This window comes from Aquarana catesbeiana, linkage group LG13 (genome assembly GCF_042186555.1).
Source record: "Aquarana catesbeiana isolate 2022-GZ linkage group LG13, ASM4218655v1, whole genome shotgun sequence".
In the NCBI taxonomy this organism is placed as follows: domain Eukaryota; kingdom Metazoa; phylum Chordata; class Amphibia; order Anura; family Ranidae; genus Aquarana; species Aquarana catesbeiana.
In genome coordinates this window covers 28,746,133-28,771,226 of record NC_133336.1, presented here as the reverse complement: position 1 = coordinate 28,771,226, position 25,094 = coordinate 28,746,133, and the positions used below count along the sequence as shown (strand labels likewise).

Below are 25,094 nucleotides of genomic sequence, written 5' to 3'. Positions count from 1 at the left end.
CCAAGACAGGAAGTGAGGGTAAATCTCCGAAAAAGACGCACCGGATAAGTACTAAAAAACAGAAAGGGATCCTAATCCTTCCTTAAAAGAGTTGTAAAAGCAGAAGGTTTTTTTCTATGCATTAAGATAAAGATAAGATTAAGATAAAAAGCCTTGTGTGCTGAAGCCCCCCCCCCCCATACTTACCTGAGCCCCATCTCTTGGCTCCCATGGCTGTCAAAGTCAGTTAGCCAATCAGGAGATAGAGGGGGGCGGGTCCAAACGGTGGCTTCCGTGTCTGAATGGATACACAGGAGGTACGGCTCGGCTCGGGTGCCCCCATAGCAAGCTGCTTGCTGTAGGAGCACTTGACAGGAGGGAGGGGCCAGGAGCAGCGAAGGTGGACCCAAGAAGAGGAGGATCGGGGCTGCTCTGTGCAAAACTATCGCACAGAGGAGGTAATTGTAACATGTTTGTTTTCTTTTTTTTTTTGGTGAAAATAACCCAAATCAGTGTATATTTGGTCTGCAGGAAAGTTATAGAGTCCATAAGTTTCGGTACATCTCTGAAAATTGTTCAATCCTGATGTACTAATGGCCAATCTCATTTCTTGAGGCCCGAAAATGCCAGGACTGTACAAATACCACCCAAGTGACTCCTTTTTTTGGTAAATAGGCAGTCCAAGATATTTAGTAAGAGGGATGGAGAGTTTTTTTTTTTTTTAATTAAAATGTATAATTTTTTTTTAAATAATTAAAATTACATTCTTTTCATATTTAATTTTTTTTACTACTTTCTACATGGACTGTGATTGGCCCTGTCTGTACCATGTGATGACTGAGCACACAGCTCAAAGGCCTTTCATTGTGTACAACTCATGTGATTGGCTACAGCGGTCACATGGCACCGGGCCGCTATAGTGATTTGTCATCGGGCGTGTCCGGTATCACTAGGTGTGATCCCGGGAGGACGTCACGTGACGTCCTCCCATAACAGTGCCCCTACTGGCCGTCATTTTACAATGAGCTGGGCGGGAAGTGGTTAAAGTGGAGCAAGCCTTAAAAACAGTCTTCTCCCCCTCCTAACACCTATGCCAATAAACCTGTGTAAAAAAGAAGTCTATACTTCCCTATTTGCAGGGTGCTCTGGTCCAGTTCAGGTGACAGGAGAGAGCGCCAACAATAGATGGGCCTTTGAAGCCTATGGGTGACGTCACCGCCCCAAGCTTTACTAGCCCTCGTCAGAGCGCTCTCTTCCCTCCCCTGCAGAACATCGATTTGACCCCACTAATCATTGCAATCAAACTAATAATTCTACTAGTGTATGGCCAGCTTTGCTCTACCCAACTCCAAATGACTGGACATGCACTTTAAAGCGGAGCTCCACCCAAAAACGGGGTGCACTGGTCTAAATCCTTTGGTGGAGGGGGGATTATGGTGTGGGGTTGTTTTTCAGGGGTTGGGCTTGGCCCCTTAGTTCCAATGGAGGGAACTCTTAAGGCGTCAGCATACCAAGACATTTTGGACAATTTCATGGTCCCAACTATGTGGGAACAGTTTGGAGATGGCCCCTTCCTGTTCTAACGTGACTGCGCACCAGTGCCATAAAGACATGGATGAGTGAGTTTGGGGTGGAGGAACTTGACTGGCCTGCGCAGAGTCCTGACCTCAACCCCATAGAACATGGGATGAATTAGAGCTGAGACTACAAGCCAGTCCTTCTCGTTCAACATCAGTGCCTGACCTCACAAATGTGCTTCTGGAAGATTGGTCAAACATTCCCATAGACACACTCCTAAACCTTGTGGACGGCCTTCCCAGAAGAGTTGAAGTTGTTATAGCTGCAAAGGGTGGGCCAACTCAATATTGAACCCTATGGACTAAGACGCCATTAAAATTCACGAGTGTGCAAAGGCAGGTGTCCCAATACTTTTTTACAATATAGTATATTAGGCTAGCCATATACATTCAGACGTCTCCATCCATGGGGCCCCAAGTAAACTCTATTGTCCTTTGACAGCCGACAACCACCAGAACAAACCGAACGGCTGCAGTCGCTGTTTGGCTGACAATTTCCCACCCGCTCCTTTGACCAACGTCAACTGAAAAAATTGTTTTGTTGTCAAGTCGGGTGGTGCTGACAGTGCGAAGAACGACTCAAAATTTTTGGCCGAGTTAGCAAGAATCTGAAGGAGGTTGAGCTGTGTAGGGCAGAATTTCCTTTACACATCTTGGCAGATAAAAGAATTCCTCTGTCTCAGCTGCGTAGTTTGGCCGTCCTGGATGGAGCAGCCCTTTAAATTCCACAGCTCACTAATTAAAACATCAGAAAACAAAAAAATATCACAAGACGGCTGAGCACACGACCTTGAAGAGCAAAGCGGACACCTTCCTCCCCGCCAGCTCCCTAAAGTGTTATGTTATTCCGTTCTCTATAAACAGGAAATCAAAATTTCCTGCCTCCAGCCCCGTATTTTGGGCGCAGGACTTGAGAAATGTTACTGCACGTTCTGTCCAGAACTCGAATGGTTCTTCCATTATCAGCTTGGATTTGTTAAATACAAAAAAAAAAAAAGGAAAAAAGCATCATAGAAAACCCATCTCTTCTGGCACAGACTTAGATTTTCCTCCATCAGTCTGGAGCCGTAATCTTCAAGAACCCAGAGAGACCGACATCAATCGAATCTTCACCAATATACAAAAATATTTCTTTGGTCTGTTAGAACAGCCAACACAATACAGGAGACACCAAAAAAAAAAACACTTATTAGACCAGCAAGTCTAAAAAATAATTAAAAAAAAAAAAAAAAGGTATCCAATACAAAAAAGTGTTAGGCTTCATGCACACAGCCGCCCAGCGTAATGACATTCCTGGAAACCATTGTGGATATAAATCAATTAAAAAAACTAATAATAATAATAATAATAATAATAATAATAATAATTTAAAAAAAAAGAAGATTTATTTTTATTTAAAATCTTTTCTTTTTAATTTTTTTATCAATTTTTTTTTTAACAAAATGCTTTTGGAGTAAAAATCTATCTAAAGATAGTTGTCTATTTAAGATATATTAATAATTTAGTTTATTCAGCATGAAATGGAGCTTAGTTATGTAGCATGAGGCTGTATATTTTGCAATATTTACATTTTTTTTTTTGGTAAACTCATTTAATGAATCCAAGCTGAGATAACATGCACTGCATTTGATGCATTCACACATTTTCACAACAACCATGAGATAAAACAAAGTTCAGGAATTTATTGATTTATTTATTTTTTATTATTTATTATTATTATTATTTATTTATTATTTATTATTATTTATTATTAATTATTATTATTATTTATTTTTTTTTATTTCAGGTACTTATATAGCGCCGTCAATTTACGCAGCGCTTTACATATACATTGTACATTCACATCAGTCCCTACCCTCAAGGAGCTTACAATCTAAGGTCCCTAACTCACATTCATACATACACATACTGGGGACAAATTCATACATACACATACTGGGGACAACTTAGACAGGATCCAATTAACCTACCAGCATGTCTTTGTAATGTGGGAGGAAACCGGAGTACCCGGAGGAAACCCACGCAGGCACAGGAAGAACATGCGAACTCCAGGCAGGTAGTGACGTGGTTGGGATTTGAACCAACGACCCTTCTTACTGCTAGGCGAGAGTGTTACCCACTACACCATTGTGCCGCCCATTCCTTTATCCCATTGTTTTGAAAATCCTATGTACACTACAAACTGTACGATTGACTCGGTTCTGATATCGCTGTTTTACTAACCTGACAGCTTATTATTCTAAAGAGGAAACCTTCATTTTATTTGCAAATATTAAAGATTCTAACTACCAGCAAGAATAAGTCCTTACATTTAAAGAGCACCTGTCATTTCAGATCCATCATGGCAGCGCCTGTTAGCGGCATCCACTCACCTGCTGCCGCCACGTCCTTCACCTTATTGTGTTTCTGCCGCATCACCAGCCGCCCCATTAAAGTGAATGGGACTGTCGATGAGTCAACAGCGGGTCAGAGCAGGAGCCGCTGTGGGACAGAGATGACAGTTGCTCTTTAAAAATAAGGGATTTAAATTGAGCCTTTTTACTAGTGATGTCAATCAAATCCACCCTGTAGTGCTCCTGTGCGATGTATATGCAGTTCCTAGCATGAACTGGCCCTTAAGTAGAACTACATTTTAAGGGAGGGTTATTCTTGCCATTTGTGCCCCATTGTGGAGATTTCTCTTCACTTCCTGTCCCATAACCAAACAGGAAGTGAGAGGAAACACCAATCCCTGGTTGTCACCAGACCTAGCGTCCCATCTATTCCTGCTCTGGTGACAACCAAAAAAATCAGAGACATTCACTTTCACGCTCGGTGATGATGGTAAACAAGACAAAGAGGGTAGGTATCTCTTAACCACTTGCTTACCGGGCACTTAAACCCCCCTCCTATCCAGACCAATTTTCAGCTTTCGGCGCTGACGCACTTTGAATGACAATTGCGTGGTCATACTACACTGTACCCAAATGAAATTTTTATCATTTTTTCACCACAAATAGAGCTTTCTTTTGGTGGTATTTGATCACCTCTGCGGTTTTTACTTTTTATTAAAAAAATGTAAAAAACTGAATTTTTTTAAAAAAAAAAGTTTATTTTTTTATATTTTGTTTTAAAAAATTTTAAACGGGTAATTTTTCTCCTTCATTGATGTACGCTGATGAGGCGGCAGTGATGGGCACTGATGGGCGGCAGTGATGGGCACTGATGGGTGGCAGTGATGGGCACTGATGGGTGGCAGTGATGGGCAGCACTGGCAGGTGGCACTGATTGGCACTACAGGTGGGCATTGATAGGTGGTACTTGTGGGCACTGATAGGTGGTACTTGTGGGCACTGTTAGGTGGCACTGTGGGCACTGTTAGGTGGCACTGTGGGCACTGTTAGGTGGCACTGTGGGCACTGTTAGGTGGCACTGTGGGCACTGTTAGGTGGCACTTTTATTGGGCACTGATGAGGCAGATGTGCCTCTTCCACTAAGGGACCGATGTCCCTCACATCCGATCCGGTGATCGGCTTTTTTTTCTACTCGCGCTGTCAGCGTGAGTAAAAAAAAAAACCGATTACCGATCTTTTGTTTACATCATGTGATCAGCTGTCATTGGCTGACAGCTGATCACATGGTAAGGGGCCAGGACCGGCCCCTTACACAGATCGGTGATCAGCCGAGTCTCAGTGACTCGGTGATCACAACGCGCCCGGCGCGCGCCCTGCTGGGCGCGCGCAGGGAGCGTGCACAGGGGAGGACGTCATATGACGTCCTCCCGGGAATGTAGGTCCGCGCTGTAGCCGTCATTCGGCTATAGCGCGGATGCCAAGCGGTTAAGGGGCAGAGACCGCAATAAATATCTGACAGGGGTTCTAACCCCTCTCCACTTCATCCAAAACAACAACAAAAAAAGTTTTTTTTCCATTTGTAAGCAAATTTAAAATTAAAGCACCACCCCAGTCCAAAAGATTACAAAGCCAACAGGTTTCGGGGGTTGTGGATCCTCTCCCTTCATCAGGGAAAACAAGCCGACCTGAAGCATCGATTTCCACGGAACATTATCCTCGTCATCGTCCTGTTGATGCGTTTACGCCCATTTCCTGCGTAAGCACCGCCTTAGTAAACAATCCGTCTATGTAACAAACGGTCATCTGGGGTGACGCTTCGGTTTAACATTCACTGATCTTCTATCACAACCCCCTCCTGGAAATCCTCTGGTGTGCAGAAGAGGTTTGGCCAATATTCACATTCTCTATATCTACAGACGTGGCCAAAAGTTTTGAGAATGACACAAATATTCATTTTCAAAGTTTGCCGCTTCAGGTTTTATGATGGCAATTTGCATAAACTCCAGAAGGTTATAAAGAGAGATCAGATAATTTGCAATTGATTGCAAAGTCCTTCTTTGACATGAAAATTAACTTCATCCAATAAAAAAAACATTTCCACTGCATTTGTGAAGAAGGCTTCAGGGCTCCCAAGAAAGTCCAACAAGTGCCGGGACCGTCTCCTAGAGTTGATTCAGCTTCGGGATCGGTGGGCACCACCAGTGCAGAGCTTGCTCAGGAATGGCAGAAGGCAGGTGTGAGAACATCTACACACACAGTGAGGAGAAGACCTTTGGAGGATGGCCTTGTGTCAAGAAGGGCAGCAAAGAAGCCACTTCTCTCCAGGAGAAACATCAGGGACAGACTGATCTTCTGCGAAAGGTACAGGGATTGGACTGCTGAGGACTGGGGGAAAGACATTTTCTCTAATGAATCCCCTTTCCGATTGTTTGGGGCTTCCGAAAAAAAACTTGTCTGGAGAAGAGAAGGTGAGCATTACATCAGTCCTGTGTCATGCCAGCAGTAAAGTATCTTGAGACCATTCATGTGTGGGGTTGCCTTTCAGCCAAGGTAGGTAGTGGGGCTCACTCACAATTTTGCATTAAAACACATCTATGAATAAAGAATGGTACAAAAACATCCTCAGAGAGAAACTTCTCCCAACCATCCAAGAACAGTTTGGTGAGGAACAATTTCCAGCATGATGGAGCTCATTGCCATAAGGCCAAAGTGATAACCAAGTGGCTTGGGGAACAAAACATGGAAATTTTGGGTCCATGGCGAAGGAAACTCCCCAGACCTTAAAGCCATTGAGAACTTGTGGTCAATCCTCAAGAGGCGGATGAGCAAAAAAAAAACAACCCCACAAATTCTGACAAACTCCAAGCATTGATTATGGAAGAATGGGCGGCCATCAGTCAGGATGTGGCCCAGAAGTTGATTGAAAGCATGCCAGGGGGGATGGCAGGTCTTGAAAAAGAGGGTTCAACACTGCAAATATTGACTCTTTGCATAAAATTATAACTAAAGGCAAAACTTTTTTTTTTTTTTGTGTCGGATAGAGTGGTCAGGGATTAGAACCTGTCAGTTATTATTGCTGTCTGTGCCCCCGTTGATTAAATCCCCCCTCTCTATTTGTTCTGTTTACCATTATTATTGAAAGTGAAAGTAAACGAAAATCCCCAAATTTTGGGCTGTCCCCAGAGAAGTAAGAGGGGATGTCTTCCAATGGGGACACTAGTTTTAGTGACGGGGGGGGGTCCACAAGGAATTTCCTTGATTTGGAGGGATTTCGACTCACTTCCAGTTTGGCTATGGGACAAGAAGTGAAGGGAAATCTCCACAATTAGACACAGATAGCGAAAAAAAATTCTCACAGGGGTTATAACCCTCCCTCAGGCTGGGTTCACACCTATGCGAATTGGATGTGGATTTTCTACGCATCCAATTCGCATAGCAGGAGAATGTAAATGGCTCTGTTTGGAGCTGGTTCACATATCTCCGGGGCGGCTGCGGAGCGCATTGCACAGAAATGTGCGTCTTTGGCTCTGTTTCAGTGGCCGAATTCAGGAGAATGGGGACACACAGCGTTTCTGTGCGATCTGCAGCCGGTTCCAGTGTGAACCGAGCCTTACTCTATCCAAAATGTAAAAGAATAATTTTGCCTATAGTTCTACTTTAAAGCAGACCCTTCATTCATTTTTTTCATCTTTCCATCTATTAAATCTTCTGCCCTTGCTGTTTTAACTTTGGATAGTAAAACATTTTTTTTTCTGCCAGTAAATCCCTTATACAGCCAAATTCCTGTTTCTTGTCTGGTAAAAAGCCTAGGCTTATGACATCATGCACAGCTATCGCTCTCTTGTGAGAGTTTGGCAGGAAGGGAAGAGCGATGAGTCATAAGAGGGCCAATGAGAGCTGCAGAGCTGGAGGTGTGTGTCTGTGTAAATCCAGGAAGTGAAGCTTCAGCTGCCCACAGTTAAAATGGCTGCAGCCAGACTCAGTGGAGGGAGATTTCTGCAGCATATTTGGCAAGTACATTATATATAAAATAATATGCAAAGTGGTTGGAGAGAAGCTTATGTGAGCAGACTGCAGTTCCTCTTTAATGTAATTATCAATAAAAGCCTTTGACACTTGTGAAATTGCTTGTAATTATACTTCAGTATATCTGCCAAAAAAGTCATTCTCAAAACTTTTGGCCATGACTGTACATTATAGCAGACCATAGACGGTGCAATTTTCTTTCCTGCAACCACGGGTTGCAGGAAAGAAATCTGCATGACCCCCCCCCCCCCAATCAACACAGACCGTGCTGACAGGGCAATCCCTCCTGCAGAGCAATTGTCTACTCCTGGCGGGGGGGGGGGTGCTAGACCAGGTGCGCCGCAAACAGGGGGGGTTATACTGTATATACACACAAACAACGAATTCCCCTTTTCACCATCACAAATGACATTTATTGCATTCAGTTCCTGCAATGTGCCTGCTGCAGTCCATGTGTACAGCCAGCCACGGAGAGGAACACAAATTCCAGAGTTTATGGGACCCCTTCCAGAACTGGGATGGGCAGGAAGAGGAAGTATGCTGAACGATCGGTTATGGCGCGGTGTGTGTTACCTGAGTTCACTATCACTGCAGCAATGTGTGCTAAACCAACACTTCTATCACCGTCCCCATAGAGCGGATCGCTTGTATGGCCGAGGAAAACAAACACTTGGGTGTAGTTCATAGTAAAATCCGAAAAGGGAAAATGATCCGGCCTTCCCTTCTGCAAAGTAACTCAGTTTTATAGTACCGAAAAAAAACTGGGAGGTGGACTAAGAAAAAAATCTATTATGTGCTTTCTATACGACGGCTCAGTTCACACCTACGCAGTTTGCTTTTGAGCGTTCCTGCACTGCTTTTTTGCTGTGCGTTTTTTTTTGCACAAGCGATTTTGCCACGTTTTTCATTTCGCGTCTTTCTGCTTTATATTTTTGGCCAATCTGTAGGAGGCGCGCCGAATAGAAATTTTGGTGCCGAAACCAAAAATACAGGATGCACTTGGCTGAAAGCGGCAGTTCATATATAATTGTATTATGTTTGACTTTTTAATTAAGATCATGAATTTAAAGTGAGATTGTTCTAGTTTTTTTTCCTATAATAACAACAAACATGTTATACTTACCTCCTCTGTGTGATGGTTTTGCACAGAGCAGCCCCGATCCTCCTCTTCTTGGGTCCCTCTTCTGTGCTCCTGGCATAATTTGTACCTATAGATAATCCTATAATAAAGGCTTACCTATTAGGTACTGTAAATATCTCCTAAAACGTGCACTGTCATTGGCACATGTGCTCTGAACGAACGACGACCCGTGGATACCTGTGCCACGAATGATGGCTCCCAGGAAAAAGATGGGTGAAGATGGGCACTGCCTCTAAAAATGACATGGCATTACTGGAGGGCTTCGTTTTTAGGTAGGTGTCACATAATATGCGATGTGTACTAGAGCTGCACGATTCTGGGCAAAATGAGAATCACAATTTTTTTGCTTAGAATAAAAAGATCACGATTCTTGCGACATAAAATCTTTCACATTATACAAAAAATAAATGGGCTAACTTTACTGGTTAGTTTATCTATTATTTTTTTTTTAAGTCATTAAAGTAATTTAAAAAAAAAAAATTGCATTTTAAAAGACCACTGCGCAAATACAGTGGGACATAAAATATTGCAACAACCACTATTTTATTCTCCAGGGTGCCTCTACAAAAATATTATACTAAAAAAAAAATATATATATATATATATATATATATAAATAAATAAAATGTTTGGGGGCTCTAAGTAATTTTCTAGCAAAAACAAAAAATGATTTTAACTTGAAGCCAACAAATGTCAGAAAAAGGTTTAGTATTTAAGTGGTTAAACTTTTTTCACTTACACACAAAGTCTATTCCATTGACAAATTGTTACAATGTTTATACTTAAGTTCAACTGATAAAGAATGTTTTGATTCTTGGCAGACTGCCCGGATTTTCTCTTCCTTTCTTTTGAGGGCTGTGGCTTAGGGCTGGGGAAAAAATCGTTTTAAATCTTGAAACGAGTTGAGAGGTCAAATCGATTCAAAATTTAAGCAAATCGATTTTTTTTTTTTTCACCGCGCCGGTCCTGAGGCGCTGCGGGCATGAGTTTTTAGGTGAGGCCGCGGCTTCGGCCGGATGCCGCGGACTAGTGTCAGCGCCGGTCCCAAGGAGCTGTGGGCAAGGAGATTTTAGGTGAGGCAGCGGCTTCGGCCTAGTCCACGAGGCCGGACACCGCGCACTAGGCCGAAGCCAAGGCCTCGCCTAAAAGCTCCTGCCCGCAGCACCTCAGGACCGGCGCGGTTTCCAAAGAAAAAAAAAAAAACTCGATTCGAATCGTGAATCGAGGTTTTTTTAAGAGAATTGAAGATTTCCCAGCCCTACTGTGGCTTCAGAAGAGCAGAGAGAATTCTTTGCATAGGAAGAATTGTGAAACGCTTTAGTCAAGATCGCAATAACGATTCTTGACGATTAATTGTGCAGCTCTAATGTATACTAGCACATTATGCCTTTACCTTGCAGGTCCCAAAAAACAAAAAAAAAACAGCAGTTTACAATCGCTTTAAGGACTCGTTCCTCTAGAACAATTGGCACGTTTGAGGAGCAGGTACCCGCTTCCATTCTGACCACCGCAGAAGTTCTCATACTCTCTCCTACTAGTCACTTGAAATTCAACATGGCACCTAGCAGACTAAGGACATGGATTACTGGAACCATGTCCTGTGGTCTGATGAGACCAAGATAAACTTATTTGGTTCAGATGGTGACAAGCGTGTGTGGGGGCAACCAGGTGAGGAGGACAAAGACAAGTGTGTCTTGTCTATAGTCAAGCATGGTGGTGGGAGTGTCATGGTCTGGGGCTGTATGAGTGCTGCCGCCACTGGGGAACTACAGATCATTGGGGGAACCATGAATGCCAACATGTACTGTGACATACTGAAGCAGAGCATGATCCCCTCCCTTCAGAGACTGGGCCGCAGGGCAGTATTCCAACATGATAACGACCCCAAACACACCTCCAAGACGACCACTGCCTTGCTAAAGAAGCTGAGGGTAAAGGTGATGGACTGGCCAAGCATGTCTCCAGACCTAAACCCTATTGAGCATCTGTGGGACATCCTCAAATGGAAGGTGGAGGAGCGCAAGGTCTCTAACATCCACCAGCTCTGTGATGTCATCATGGAGGAGGGGAAGAGGACTCCAGGGGCAACCTGTGAAGCTCTGGTGATGGGGGCTGGGTGATATGGTTGCCAGTCACGGATAGGGTTTTAACAGGAATCAATGTAAAGTCAAACATATTTACAGATTAGAGACAAAAATGCACAGCACCAAAATCTCATGACAATCGCGCCTAACATCATTTGTATTCAAAAATGCTGAGCAAACTGCTGGCGCTATAATCCTGTATAATAATGATAATAAACTCATCGCACCATTGTGAACCAGGCCTAACCAGGGTCACACTGCTGCCACTTGGGGACCTGACTTGTGAGACCCCAAGCTGCATGACATGTGAAATCGCATGTTAGTTAATGAGAGCTGTCATAATTGGCACTACTGAAGTCGTTCAGACTTTAGAACAAGATCCTCTACGACTTCAAGGCAGCTTCTATCTGACTTGTGCCCACAGACTTTAATGGAATGGTGGATAAAAAAAATAAATTAAAAAAAATAAATTAATTAATTAAAAAAATCGATGATTTAAAAAAAAAAAAATTCTGATATTTTTTATTTAAATTTTTTATCAAATTTATTTTAATACAATTCTTTTGTAGTAAAAATGTAAAGATAGAGCGAAGATTTATTCATTTAGTTTATTCAGCATGAAATGGAGCTTAGTTCTATCGCATGAGGCTGTATATTTCTGCAACATTTACATTTTTGGTAAACTCAATGAATCCAAGCTCTGCAAGTTGAGATAACATGCGTTGCATTTGATGCATTCACACAATTTCACAGTAACCATGAGAGATAAAACAAAGTTCAGGAATATTCCTTTATCCCATTGTTTTGAAAATCTATGTACACTACAAACTGTATGATTGAACCGGTTCTGATATTGCCGTTTTAGTAACCTGACAGCCTATTATTCTAAATAGGAAACCTTCATTTGAAAGACATCTGTGCGAGTTCATGCCAGTCTACTGAAATTGCCCCAGAAGTCACCAAAAGCAGCACAGGAACTACTTTTGGAAGTCGGCGCCGCACCGATTGGGACAGTGCCGTTAATGGCAACAGGCTGCGATTTGACGTGTCATGTGAATGGGGGCTTAAAGGGGTTGTAAACTTTCGTGTTTTGTATCCTATGCATTAAGGTGAAGAAACACCTGGCAGTGACCGCCCCCCCAGCCCCCCCGTTTTAATTACCTGAACGCTGGAACTTGACCAGGTGGGGACACGCTGTCGTCATTCTGCCCGGGGTTCTCAGCTCTTGATTGTATAGATTGGCAGACCCCAATGGCTGTGCTGCTATCAATCAAATCCAATGACGCGGACGTCGGGGGGGGGGGGGGATTGGGGGCCGAGTCATACATTCAGCAGCTATGAACGCCAACTGCTGGACCCAGGAGCGCGCCTGCAAGGTAACTCCATTTGGGAGAGCGTTTCTCCTAGGGGGTTATCTGATGTGGGGAGGAGCCACAAGAGCCGCCGGGGGACCCCAGAAGACGAGGTTCGGGGCCACTCTGTGCAAAACTAGCTGCACAGTGGAGGCAAGTATGATATGTTTGTTATTAAAAAAAAAAAAAAAATTACCCTTACAATCACTTTAATGTGTGACCAGCTGCTTGTTATAACCTCTTGAACAATCCCCCCCCCCCCCAATCCATATAATCACGCAGATTTTTCTGCACATGAAGTATGTAGACAGGGAGATGTCCTGGCAGTCGGGAGGCTAAACTTACAGAGAAGTTTGCCGGATTCCAGGGAGGGAGCTCTATAGGTATAGTAAACATTTACAGGAAGAGATTCCAGACGCCCGGCACTTACACAGAACCAGATGTAGGCCGGACGGAGGAACATCAGATTCCTGCAAAATGATAGAAAGAAGCAATGCTCCCATGTAGAGCAGGGATGTCAAACTCAATTTCATTGCAGGCCGTATCAGCAGTATGCTTGCCCTCAAAGGGCTGGTTGTATCTGTAAGACAAGAAGTCCAGAGCACCCCACCCCCCAACCATCAGAAGTCACGAGCCCCCCCCCCCCAACCAACCATCAAAAGTCACGAGCCCCCCCCCAACCAACCATCAAAAGTCACAAGCCCCCCCCCCCCGACCATCAAAAGTCACAAGCCCCCCCCCCACCCCGACCATCAAAAGTCACGAGGCCCCCCCCCGTCCATCAGAAGTCACGAGGCCCCCCCCCCCGTCCATCAGAAGTCACGAGGCCCCCCCCCCGTCCATCAGAAGTCACAAAACCCCCCCCGGCCATCAGAAGTCACGAACCCCCCCCCCGGGCCATCAGAAGTCACGAACCCCCCCCGGCCATCAGAAGTCACGAACCCCCCCCGGCCATCAGAAGTCACGAACCCCCCCCTGGCCATCAGAAGTCACGAACCCCCCCCCGGCCATCAGAAGTCACGAACCCCCCCTGGCCATCAGAAGTCACGAACCCCCCCCCCGGCCATCAGAAGTCACGAACCCCCCCCCCGGCCATCAGAAGTCACGAACCCCCCCCCGGCCATCAGAAGTCACGAACCCCCCCCCGGGCCATCAGAAGTCACGAACCCCCCCCGGGCCATCAGAAGTCACGAACCCCCCCCCCGGGCCATCAGAAGTCACGAACCCCCCCCTGCCATCAGAAGTCACGAAACCCCCCCCCGGCCATCAGAAGTCACGAACCCCCCCGGCCATCAGAAGTCATGAGGCCCCCCCCGGCCATCAGAAGTCACGAGGGCCCCCCCCGGCCATCAGAAGTCACGAGGCCCCCCCCCCCCCCGGCCATCAGAAGTCGAGAGCCTGACCCTCCCTTACATCACAGTGCACCCCTCCTACCTTGTGCTGTGGCTGGGAAGAAGCTGGGAAGCAGAAAGTGCAGGGTCTGGAGGAGGACCAGAGAAAGGCTGGAGTCTGCTGAATGCGGAGACCAGGGGAGGCAGAGACAAGGGGGTGCTGTGGCTGCACAGAGAGGCGTACGGTCTGAAGGAGGGGTTTTGTCCTTCTCTCTCTGATTGCTGAGACAGGAGGGCAAGGCTGCACTGCATAAAGGGGGTGGGGGGGGGGGGTACTGCAGGAGAGGCGCAGGGGCCACATGAAAAGGCCTGGAGGGATGGATTTGGCCCGCGGGCCTTGTGTTTGACACATGTGATGTAGAGAAATATGGTGATCACCGAAGTACAACCGCACAGCAAAATAGTGAGAGAATATCTACAAATACCGCTCTCTTCCATGAAAAGTTTTATAAAAACCGGAAAGGTAACGATTTTTTTAATCTGTTTAAATCTGAGCTCCTGTAACGATCGGTCTTGTACAGTTTGTACCGACTACTTTCCTGGATTGAAATGGTTTACTCCGATTACTGCATTCTGTAAGCTTTTTGCAGTGTGCATTAGAAGCTGCAGCAAGTCAGACAGACTCATTTCAACTGCTTTCTGGAATCTGTATATGAAAGGAAAAAAAAAAAACTTCTCTCGATTATAAATATTTTTTTCCCTTTTTAGAAGTGATCACATTCCTTTTGTTCTCAGCTGCATAAGAGCCGAGGAGAGGAGAAGAAGCAGCAGCACACTGAGCTTCCCAGTGAATGGCTGTTCAGGGGTAGGGAGGGGGTTCCCAGCAAAGCTAGAGAACTGACCACACTGTGCTCCCCTGCTTAGTGTGGTCAGTTTTTAATAGGAAAGCAGAGGGACTGGCAGGAACGCCAGGGGTTTCACACAAAGGAAGCAATACAAAAAGAACAGGAGACTTTTCTCATACAAGTACATGGTACAGCAGGCGCATATCAGAAATAGGAAATGTTGGGGTAACAAAAGCTTTAAACCAGAACTTCACCCAATAGAGGAAGTTCCGCTCTTCCTCCTCTTTTTTTTTAAGTTAACAAACAGATCCTGTGCCCTTAAAAGCATGTTATAAAGCACGGTGCTTGTGCCGTGTAATTTGTACCCTTCTATCGCCTGAAATACCTGGCTATACTCTTCCCTCTGTAAACTGACCACATTTTATCACGGCTGCGGAGCCCTGACACCGTGGTCAGTTTACGTGTCTCCTTCATCCGCAGCCCTGCCCTGCTCTGTCGCCCCCCTGTCTGCTTTCTGTCAGTGCCCACCCACCCCCGTCTGCTTTGTGTCAGTGCCCCCCCCCCACCCCCCTTTCCTGCCGCTCTCATAAACTACTATAAAATCCTCCCATCCCCTCTGTAACATAATATATGTCTCTTTGTTCTATAAAAAAAAAATATGCAGATCTGTACCTGTATCAGCACGGCTCCTGGCGCTCACGCGTCTCCTCTCTCCCCTCTATGGCTGGCGTGAGTGCTCAGCCCCGCCCATTATAGCGGTCAGACGGGCAGAGGAGAAAGAGCCGAGGTATCGCCGCGAACGTTCGAGGGAGAGCAACCATTCTTCTAGCCCTTGACCTTCTCTAACCCTAAACAGGTAACCTGCAAAAAATTTTAAAGCGTCGCCTATGGAGATTTTTTTTTAAAGTACTGAAGTTTGGCGCCATTCTACGACTGTGCGCAATTTTAAGGCGTGATATGTTAGGTATCTATTTACTCGGCGTAACATCATCTTTCACATTATAGAAAAAAAAATTGGGCTATTTTTTTTTTTTTTTTTTAATTCCAAAAAAAAAAGTGTTTGAAAAATTGCTGTGCAAATACCGTGTGGCATAAAAAGGGCAACGACCGCCATTTTATCCCCTAGGGTCTCTGCTAAAAAAATATATATAATGTTTGGGGGTTCTGAGTAATTTTCTAGCAAAAAAATTATGATTTTTTTTTTTTTTACATGTAGGAGAGGAGTGCCAGAATAGGCCCGGTATGGAAGTGGTTAAAGTGGAAACATAAGGGCACTAAAAACTTACCCCCTCTGCAACGGTCCGGGTCCCTCGTGGGCATCTGCTCCCCAGGTGCCAGTCATTGGACATCTTCACTTGCCGGGGCAGGCTGACATATGACTGCGCTGGAACCATTCATCCTGGCACACAGAGACCGTGACGGTGATGCAAACCGAGCTGCGCATGCCCAGCTCAGTTAACATGCCACACAAGACTGCCAACAAGCAGGTAGGTGTATTTTATAGCAATAGAGACATTGCATGTCTCTATCCCGCCTGTTCGTAGTCTGTCTTAAAAAATCTTCAGTTCCACTTTAATGTGATGGGGTTTGCGACAACCTGATCTATGCTAATATACTGGTATTCTGCCCGGAGCTCCCCTTTACACTGACAGTCAAAGCATCATCTTAGCAAAGAGGTTATAGAGGAACGTTCCGATCCCGATATGAAGCATTTTTGGAAAACACGTCCTTGTGTGACCCTACCTCCCTCCAGACAGGTAATGGATAGTACTTGCAAGGATTGTGACATTGCTGGCCTGCAAAGTTAGCTAGAAAGTTGGACAAAAGGTGGATTTACACTTTAAGGAGGATTAAATCACTCGTCTGTCTGCAATGGTGCACACATCCCAGACAGATCTGTCAAGTCAAAGGACACTGAAAACAGGTTGCAGAGCTCTTCATATAAACTATGGATGTACTGAAGGGAAGAGACAGAGCTGACAGTTCATATACCAGTATACCAGACATAACAGAAGATCGGAGGGATCCAGACAACTACAGAGGAAAACACAGAGAATCCAGACAGTACAGAAGATCCGGGGGGGGCGGGGGGCGCACAGGATCCAAGGGGCGGGGGGCGCACAGGATCCAAGGGGCGGGGGGCGCACAGGATCCAAGGGGCGGGGGGCGCACAGGATCCAAGGGGCGGGGGGCGCACAGGATCCAAGGGGCGGGGGGCGCACAGGATCCAAGGGGCGGGGGGCGCAGAGGATCCAAGGGGCGGGGGGCGCAGAGGATCCAAGGGGCGGGGGGCGCAGAGGATCCAAGGGGCGGGGGGCGCAGAGGATCCGGGGGGGGGGGGGGCACAGAGGATCCGGGGGGGGGGGCACAGAGGATCCGGGGCGGGGGGCGCAGAGGATCCAAGGGGCGGGGGGCGCAGAGGATCCAAGGGGCGGGGGGCGCAGAGGATCCAAGGGGCGGGGGGCGCAGAGGATCCAAGGGGCGGGGGGCGCAGAGGATCCAAGGGGCGGGGGGCACAGAGGATCCAAGGGGCGGGGGGCACAGAGGACCCGGGGGGGGGGGGGCACAGAGGATCCGGGGGGGGGGGGGGTACTGAGCTGTGTTTCTCAACTCCAGTTCTCAAGGTGTCCCAACAGGTCATGTTTTAAGGCTTCCCATTATTTTGCACAGGTGCTTTGATCAGTTTTACTCCCTTAGGCCCCTTTCACACGAGGCGGACTCCATTTCCACGGAGCCCACCTTGCTCCGCCGGACATGTCTCCGCTGACATCCGACGCTCCATAGACTAACATGGAGCGCCCGTTCAGGTCCGCCGTCAAAACTGACAGGCGGACCTGAACGGTCCGATCGTGTGAAAGGGGCCTTAGTAATTACCACAGCCGTGTCATCTGAGGGAAATCCTGAAAACATGATCTGTTGGGGCGCCTTGAGGACTGGAGTTGAGAAACACTGGTACAGAGGATCCAGACACTACAGAGGATCCAAATAATACAAAATATCCAGAATGGTACAGGGGATCCAAACAAGATCCAAATGATACAGAATACCCAGAAAGGTACAGAGGATACTATGAAAGCCATAAACAAACGTAACATAAGTGGTTGCTATCATCCCTAACTGTACAACTATGAAGAAGGAACCCCCATGGTATAGTACTTTAAAGGCAACGTAAGCATAGACTGTGTAAAAAAAACATTTTTTTCTTTGCATTTAAAGTCGCATATCATGGGGGGCTCTTTCTGCTTAGTTGCAGGACGGTACAGGGGGGACCCGGGAAGGAAGGTACAGGGGGGACCCGGGAAGGTACAGGGGGGATCCGGGAAGGAAGGTACAGGGGGGACCCGGGAAGGTACAGAGAGGATCCGGGAAGGTACAGGGGGGGGGTCCGGGAAGGTACAGGGGGGGGGGATCCGGGAAGGTACAGGGGGGGGGGATCCGGGAAGGTACAGGGGGGGGGGATCCGGGAAGGTACAGGGGGGGGGATCCGGGAAGGTACAGGGGGGGGGATCCGGGAAGGTACAGGGGGGGGGGATCCGGGAAGGTACAGGGGGGGGGGATCCGGGAAGGTACAGGGGGGGGGATCCGGGAAGGTACAGGGGGGGGGGACCCGGGAAGGTACAGGGGGGGGACCCGGGAAGGTACAGGGGGGGGGATCCGGGAAGGTACAGGGGGGGGGATCCGGGAAGGTACAGGGGGGGGGATCCGGGAAGGTACAGGGGGGGGATCCGGGAAGGTACAGGGGGGGGGATCCGGTAAGGTACAGGGGGGGGATCCGGGAAGGTACAGGGGGGGGATCCGGGAAGGGACAGGGGGGGGGATCCGGGAAGGTACAGGGGGGGGGATCCGGGAAGGTACAGGGGGGGGGATCCGGGAAGGTACAGGGGGGGGAGGGGGGGATCCGGGAAGGTACAGAAGATCCAGCTTTTAAAAAACAACAGGCTTGCTTAAGGGAGACATCAATCAAATCGGCTATTCATGGCTGAAATTCCACATGGATCCGAGTTTGATCAGAATATCTCAGAGAATTAGCCGTACACATGGAAGGAACAACAAATAAAATGATACAGTCTATTCAGGAGATAATCCTTCTGTCCTTTATTTCTAGGACATATCACCTCAACACCACACAACATTACCAGTGCCACCAGTCCTACCATTACCAGGCTTCAGTTGGCAACTCGCAGAGACTCAATACCGCAAAGTTACACCCAACCAGACTCCAATACATAACATCAATATTGTTTATTTCTCCAGCTGTCATCAGAATGCCACAGATTGGCCTGCGGTGCCAAGCCACACATCTCTCCTCCTCGTCCAAACCCACACAATGCCTTCTAGTGCAATTCATTATATTTCTGCCGTGTCCCCGTCACCCTCAACAAGTCCCTCAGTGGCATGGTGCAACGTCAGCGACATGTTCCTGTGCAACTTTTCTAAAGACACCCCGAACCTCCGGTGCCCTACACCCCATTTCCTGTGTGATGCCCCCATAACTCCCTTATATGTTCACCCTGCTTACAACAAACACACCATTTTTTTCCTATAGAAGACCCTTCCCCTCCATGTGACTTTGCTCCGCGTCCCATGTGACTCATCTATAGGATGCCCATTGTGTCCTCAGTAGTCCATGTCCTACATGTGTGCAATCCCAGCATCATATCCTCCTTCCTGTGCCGTATTAGTCATCTCCTCTGGGAGGGTCCCATTATTACCTCATTGTAGGACGCCCACTGTGCCCGTCATATGATGATACCCCCAATCATTTCCTTCTATGCCCACCCCTTGTATAAAGGTCCAACCAACCCATCTGTATATATTATATCCTCCTGTACACTGTGCTGTGTCTGTATGAAGGGTAATGTGCCCTATCTGCATATAATACCCCCTCTGTATGATGCCCATTGTGCCCTCAGTTTGATACCGGGAACATCTAAAGGATAGCCACTGTACCCTCTCTAAATGGTACTTGGAACCTTCTCTACAGAATGTCAACTGTGCCCTGTTAGGATGTACCTGGCAAATTCTATATATCATGCCCACAGTACCCTCTTTAAATGGTAGCAGGTATATTCTCTATACTATGCCTTCCCTATATGATGCCCATTATACCCTCCCAATACCGCACCTTTCCTGGATAGTAGCTGGCATTTTCTCTATGAAACACACAGTGCCCTCCTTCCTTTGCACCCTCCTAATACTATGCCCTACCTGTATAGTGCCCACAGTGCTTTCCCTGTATGGTACTTGGCACATTCTCCAATTACAACATTTCTCTGCCTGTGTAGAGCCTGGCATCCTCTCTATACAGTGTCTTCCCTGTATAGTAGTGGGTGCCATCCCTGTATGTTGCCCACTGCTCCCTATCTGTATGGCACCTGGTGCCTTATAGATATGATGCCCAGTGCCATCCCCATCATCTTGTCTATACTACACCCTCCCAGTATGGTACCCTCTATTTATGATGCCCTTGCACCCTTTCCATAAATGGTACCTGGTACACTCTCTCTATAATGCCCAGTGCCATCTTTTTTTCTACATCCCCCAGTATGGTACCCAGCACCCTCTGTATATGATTCCCACTTTGCCCTTCTGGTAATGTACCCAGGACCTTGCCATCATGTTGTCCGCTGTGCTCTGTATGGCACCTTCCCTCTATGATGCCCTCTCAGTATGGTACCCAGTACCCACTATATATGATGCACACTATGATAATATTGCATGGTACCAGAAATCTTCCCTGTGCCCTATACACTATGAAATTCCCATATGGCACCCAGCATCCTTACTTTTGCATATATCTGCACAGTATCTGGCACCTTCTCTATATGATGCCCACTGTGCCCTATCTGTACAATACCTGGCATCTTCCCTGTGCAGTACCCCGTGTCCTCCCACTATGGGATCTGGCACCTTCTCTAAATGATGCCCTCCCAGTGCTATCTCTATATGAAGCCCCCCATGCCCTCCCAGTATGGCACGCAGTGCTTTCTCTATATGATGCCCCCCCATGCCCTCCCAGTATGGCACCCAGTGTTATGTCTATATGATGCCCGCCCAGTATGGTACCCAGTGCTATCTCTATATGATGCCCTCCCAGTATGGCACCCAGTGTTATCTTTATATATGCCCTTATCTGTGTATGTAGTATGGTAGCTGGCACCCTCCACGTATGTTCTCCACAGTGCCCGATATGTATGGTACCAGGCACCCTCTCCCTACTATACCCAGTGCCATCCCCAGCACCTTGAGCATACTGTGACACCCCCCCCCCCCCCAGGTGTGGTACTCAGTGCTTTCTATATATGATGCCCCCCAGTATAGTACCCAGTGCTTTCTATAAATGATGCCCCCCAGTATAGTACCCAGTTCTCTCTCTGATGCCCCCCAGTATAGTACCCAGTGCTTTCTATAGATGATGCCCCCAGTATAGTACCCAGTGCTTTCTATATATGATGCCCCCCAGTATAGTACCCAGTGCTCTCTCTGATGCCCCCCAGTATAGTACCCAGTGCTCTCTATGATGCCCATCAGTATAGTACCCAGTGCTTTCTATATATGATGCCACCCAGTATAGTACCCAGTGCTTTCTATATATGATGCCACCCAGTATAGTACCCAGTGCTTTCTCCGATGCCCCCCAGTATAGTACCCAGTGCTTTCTATATATGATGCCCCCCAGTATAGTACCCAGTGCTTTCTATATATGATGCCACCCAGTATAGTACCCAGTGCTTTCTCCGATGCCCCCCAGTATAGTACCCAGTGCTTTCTATATATGATGCCCCCCAGTATAGTACCCAGTGCTTTCTATATATGATGCCACCCAGTATAGTACCCAGATCTTTCTCTGATGCCCCCCAGTATAGTACCCAGTTCTTTCTATATATGATGCCACCCAGTATATAGTACCCAGTGCTCTCTCTGATGCCCCTGACACCCCCCTCTCCTGTGCCCCCCGGTATGGTAGCCGGTACCCTCTGTGATGCCCAGTGTCCCCCGTGACAGCTCTCAGTACAGCACTCACCCCAGTCCAGGAACTCGGTGACGTACTTGTCCCGGCGCAGTGCCGGGTTGCTGCATTCGGTGACCAGAGACAGGAGGACGTCCAGCAGAGTCTCCACACTCAGCGCCGCCTCATTCCTCTGCGGCCCGTCCAGCAGCAGCTGCTCCAGCCGCTTCAGCCGCACCTTGGCCGACATGCTGCCTCCCGCCTGCTCAGTCCTTCCACCGAGAAGAAAAACACCGGGGCTCACCGCCTCCACCTCCCGCTGCCCAACATGGCCGCCACTGCCGACCGGGAGACGCGGCCCCGCCCACCGGAAAGGAATGTCCCGGCTGACGTCACTGCGATCCTGGAGGAGCCCCCTTCCGGCCGCCGGCCGTACTGCACGTCCATAGGGAATAGCAGGAGGGAGGGAGGGGAGTCTACGGGGCGCGGCGAGGGACACGCCTCCTCCGAGAGCGCTGCGGCTCCGCAGTACTTGGGATGGGGTCAGCTGGAGACCCGCCCACATCTGATTGTATCCAATACATTGTATATACATTATATTATCTACTATACTATATATATTAACCACTATACTATGTATACATTATATTATCCACTATACTATATATACATTGTATACACTATACTATATATATATACATTATATTATCCACTATACTATATATACATTGTATACACTATACTATATATACATTATACACAGCTCCCAAGTGTCCCTGATTTGGAACAATGTCCCTCTATCCTTCTCATTGTCCCTCATTTTGGTCTGATCTATATAGTTGTATATAAAATGCACTTTTTATCTTTCAAAACATGTTTCCCAGTGCTAAACCTTTCATCTGATTTCTAAATTGCTGCTTTTGTACATTTTATATGCCAATATAAAGGAATAGTAGTGGTAAAAAAAAATCCCTTGTGGATTTAATTAACCTTTTTTGGGGGGTTAGTTCTCCTTTAAGGGGGTGTGACAGGGGGCGTGTCCTATGCCTACATACATTTGTTAGTAGGTGTCCCTCATTCCCATCTCAAAATGTTGGGAGGTATGGGTCAGCTGGAGACCCACCAACATCTGATTGTATCCAATACATTGTATATACATTATATCCACTATACTCTATATACATTGTATACACACTGATCACTACATTGTATATACATTGTATCAACTACACTATATATACATTGTATACACATCGATCACTACATTGTATATACATTGTATCCACTATACTACATCCACACTGATCACTACATGGTATATACATTGTATCTACTATACCAATTATACATTGTAAACTATATATACATTACATCCACACTGATCACTACATTGTATCCACTATAACATATATACATTGTATACACCCTGATCACTACAACGTATATACATTGTATCCACTATACTATCTATACATTGTATACACCCTGATCACTACAACGTATATACATTGTATCCACTATACTATCTATACATTGTATACACCCTGATCACTACAACGTATATACATTGTATCCACTATACTATCTATACATTGTATACACCCTGATCACTACAACGTATATACATTGTATCCACTATACAATCTATACATTGTATACACCCTGATCACTACAACGTATATACATTGTATCCACTATACTATCTATACATTGTATACACCCTGATCACTACAACGTATATACATTGTATCCACTACAGTACTTTAAAAAAGAAGTAAAGGATTTTATTTTTTCCCCCAATTACACTTCCCTATGTGGATGCTGCATCAGTCCCCCGTCACCTCTACACTGAGAACCGAGCGATCGAACCCCGCCGATCACTCGGTACTGAAAGCTCCCCGAGAGAAGAGCTGCTGACTGTGAATCAGCAGATCTCCCCTCTGCCTCCTCCTTGCTCATTGGAGCGCTGAGCTGTGGAGGGGGCGGGGAGCTGCCGGCTCAGACTCTCAGCGGCTCTCTGTGAGGCTGAGTAGGGTGTCAGTTCAGGCGCCTGGCAGATCCCGACTCCCATTGTCGGGATGATGTGGTGCCTGGACTGATTTCTGTGATGTCAGCAGAGTGTACTTCAGACCGCTCTCTGCTAAAAACGGGTCACAGGAGTGCAAAAAAAATAATTGCACTCCTGTGACCAATAGGAGAAGCCCAGCCAAACAAGCTTTGGCTATTCTCCTTTAGACCCCTTTCACACTGAAGCCCTGCTAAAACAGTTGTTAAAGCGCCGGGCGTTTCTGTAGTGCTTTTCAGGCGCTAGTGGGGTGCTTTTTTAAGGGCATTTTTATAGAGCTATTTATAGCGCTCCAAACATGCCCCAAAGATGCTGCTTGCAGGACTTTTTTTACTGTCCCGCAAGCGCACCGCCCATGTGTGAGAGCACACATTCAAACGAATGGGAGGCAATTTTCAGGCGCCATTTTTAGTGCTAAAGCGTCTGAAGACCGCCTCAGTGTAAAAAGGGTCTTAAGGAGACAGAACGCTCAAAGGTGAACAGGGGCTATTAAAATGAATGAGATTTGTCTTGATGGGCATTTTTAGAGCTGAGATTTATGCCCCGTACACACGATCGGAAATGCCGCCAGCAAAATTCCGATGAGAGCTTTTGGTCAGAAATTCCGACCGTGTGTATGCTCCATCGGACTTTTGTTGGCGGAATTCCCGCCAGCAAAAGATTGAGAGCAAGTTCTCTATTTTTCGGTCGGAAAAAGTCCCTATCCGAAAATGCGATCGTCTGTATGCAATTCGGACACGCAAAAAAACACGCATGCTCGGAAACAATTTGACACATGCTCGGAAGCATTGAACTTCATTTTCTCGGCTCGTCGTAGTGTTGTACATCACCGCGTTCTTGACGGTCAAAAGTTCAGAGAACTTTTGTGTGACCGTGTGTATGCAAGCCAAGCTTGAAAAACCATCCAAGATTTTTCCGACGGAAATTCCGTTCATGTGTACAGGGCATTAGAGCAGAAAATCGCCCAAAAATGCCTAGATGTGAATGGAGCCTAAATGTTAAAGGCTTTTATTGACAATGCCATGAAGTTTATGCAAAGAGTCAATATTTCCAGTGTTGACCCTTCTTTTTCAAGACCTCTGCCATCCCCCCTGGCATGCTGTCAATCAACTTCTGGGCCACATCCTGACTGATGGCCGCCCATTCTTCCATAATCAATGCTTGAAGTTTGTCAGAATTTGTGGAGCTTGTTTTTTTCACCTGCCTCTTGAGGATTGACCAAAAGTGGGATTAAGTCATGGGGAGTTTCCTGGACATGGACCCAAAATTGTTTTGTTTCCCCAACCTCTTGGTTATCACTTTTGCCTTATGGCAAGGGACTCCATCATGCTGGAAAAGGCGTTGTTCCTCACCAAACTGTTCTTGGATGGTTGAGAGAAGTTGCTCTCGGAGGATGTTTTTGTACCATTCTT

General features: G+C 46.7%; 1 protein-coding gene across 2 annotated transcripts in view; it reads right to left on the bottom strand.

Annotated features, from left to right (window-relative positions):
• Positions 1-22,017, bottom strand: part of CDC42BPB (CDC42 binding protein kinase beta) — a 207,285-nt gene extending 185,268 nt beyond the window's left edge. For both annotated transcript variants that reach the window (XM_073608630.1, XM_073608631.1), the window contains exon 1: positions 21,693-22,017. In XM_073608630.1, coding sequence (XP_073464731.1) covers positions 21,693-21,867 — 175 coding nt within the window. In that variant the 5' untranslated portion in view covers positions 21,868-22,017. The remainder of the gene's footprint in view (positions 1-21,692) is intronic.
• Positions 22,018-25,094: the final 3,077 nt, after the last annotated feature.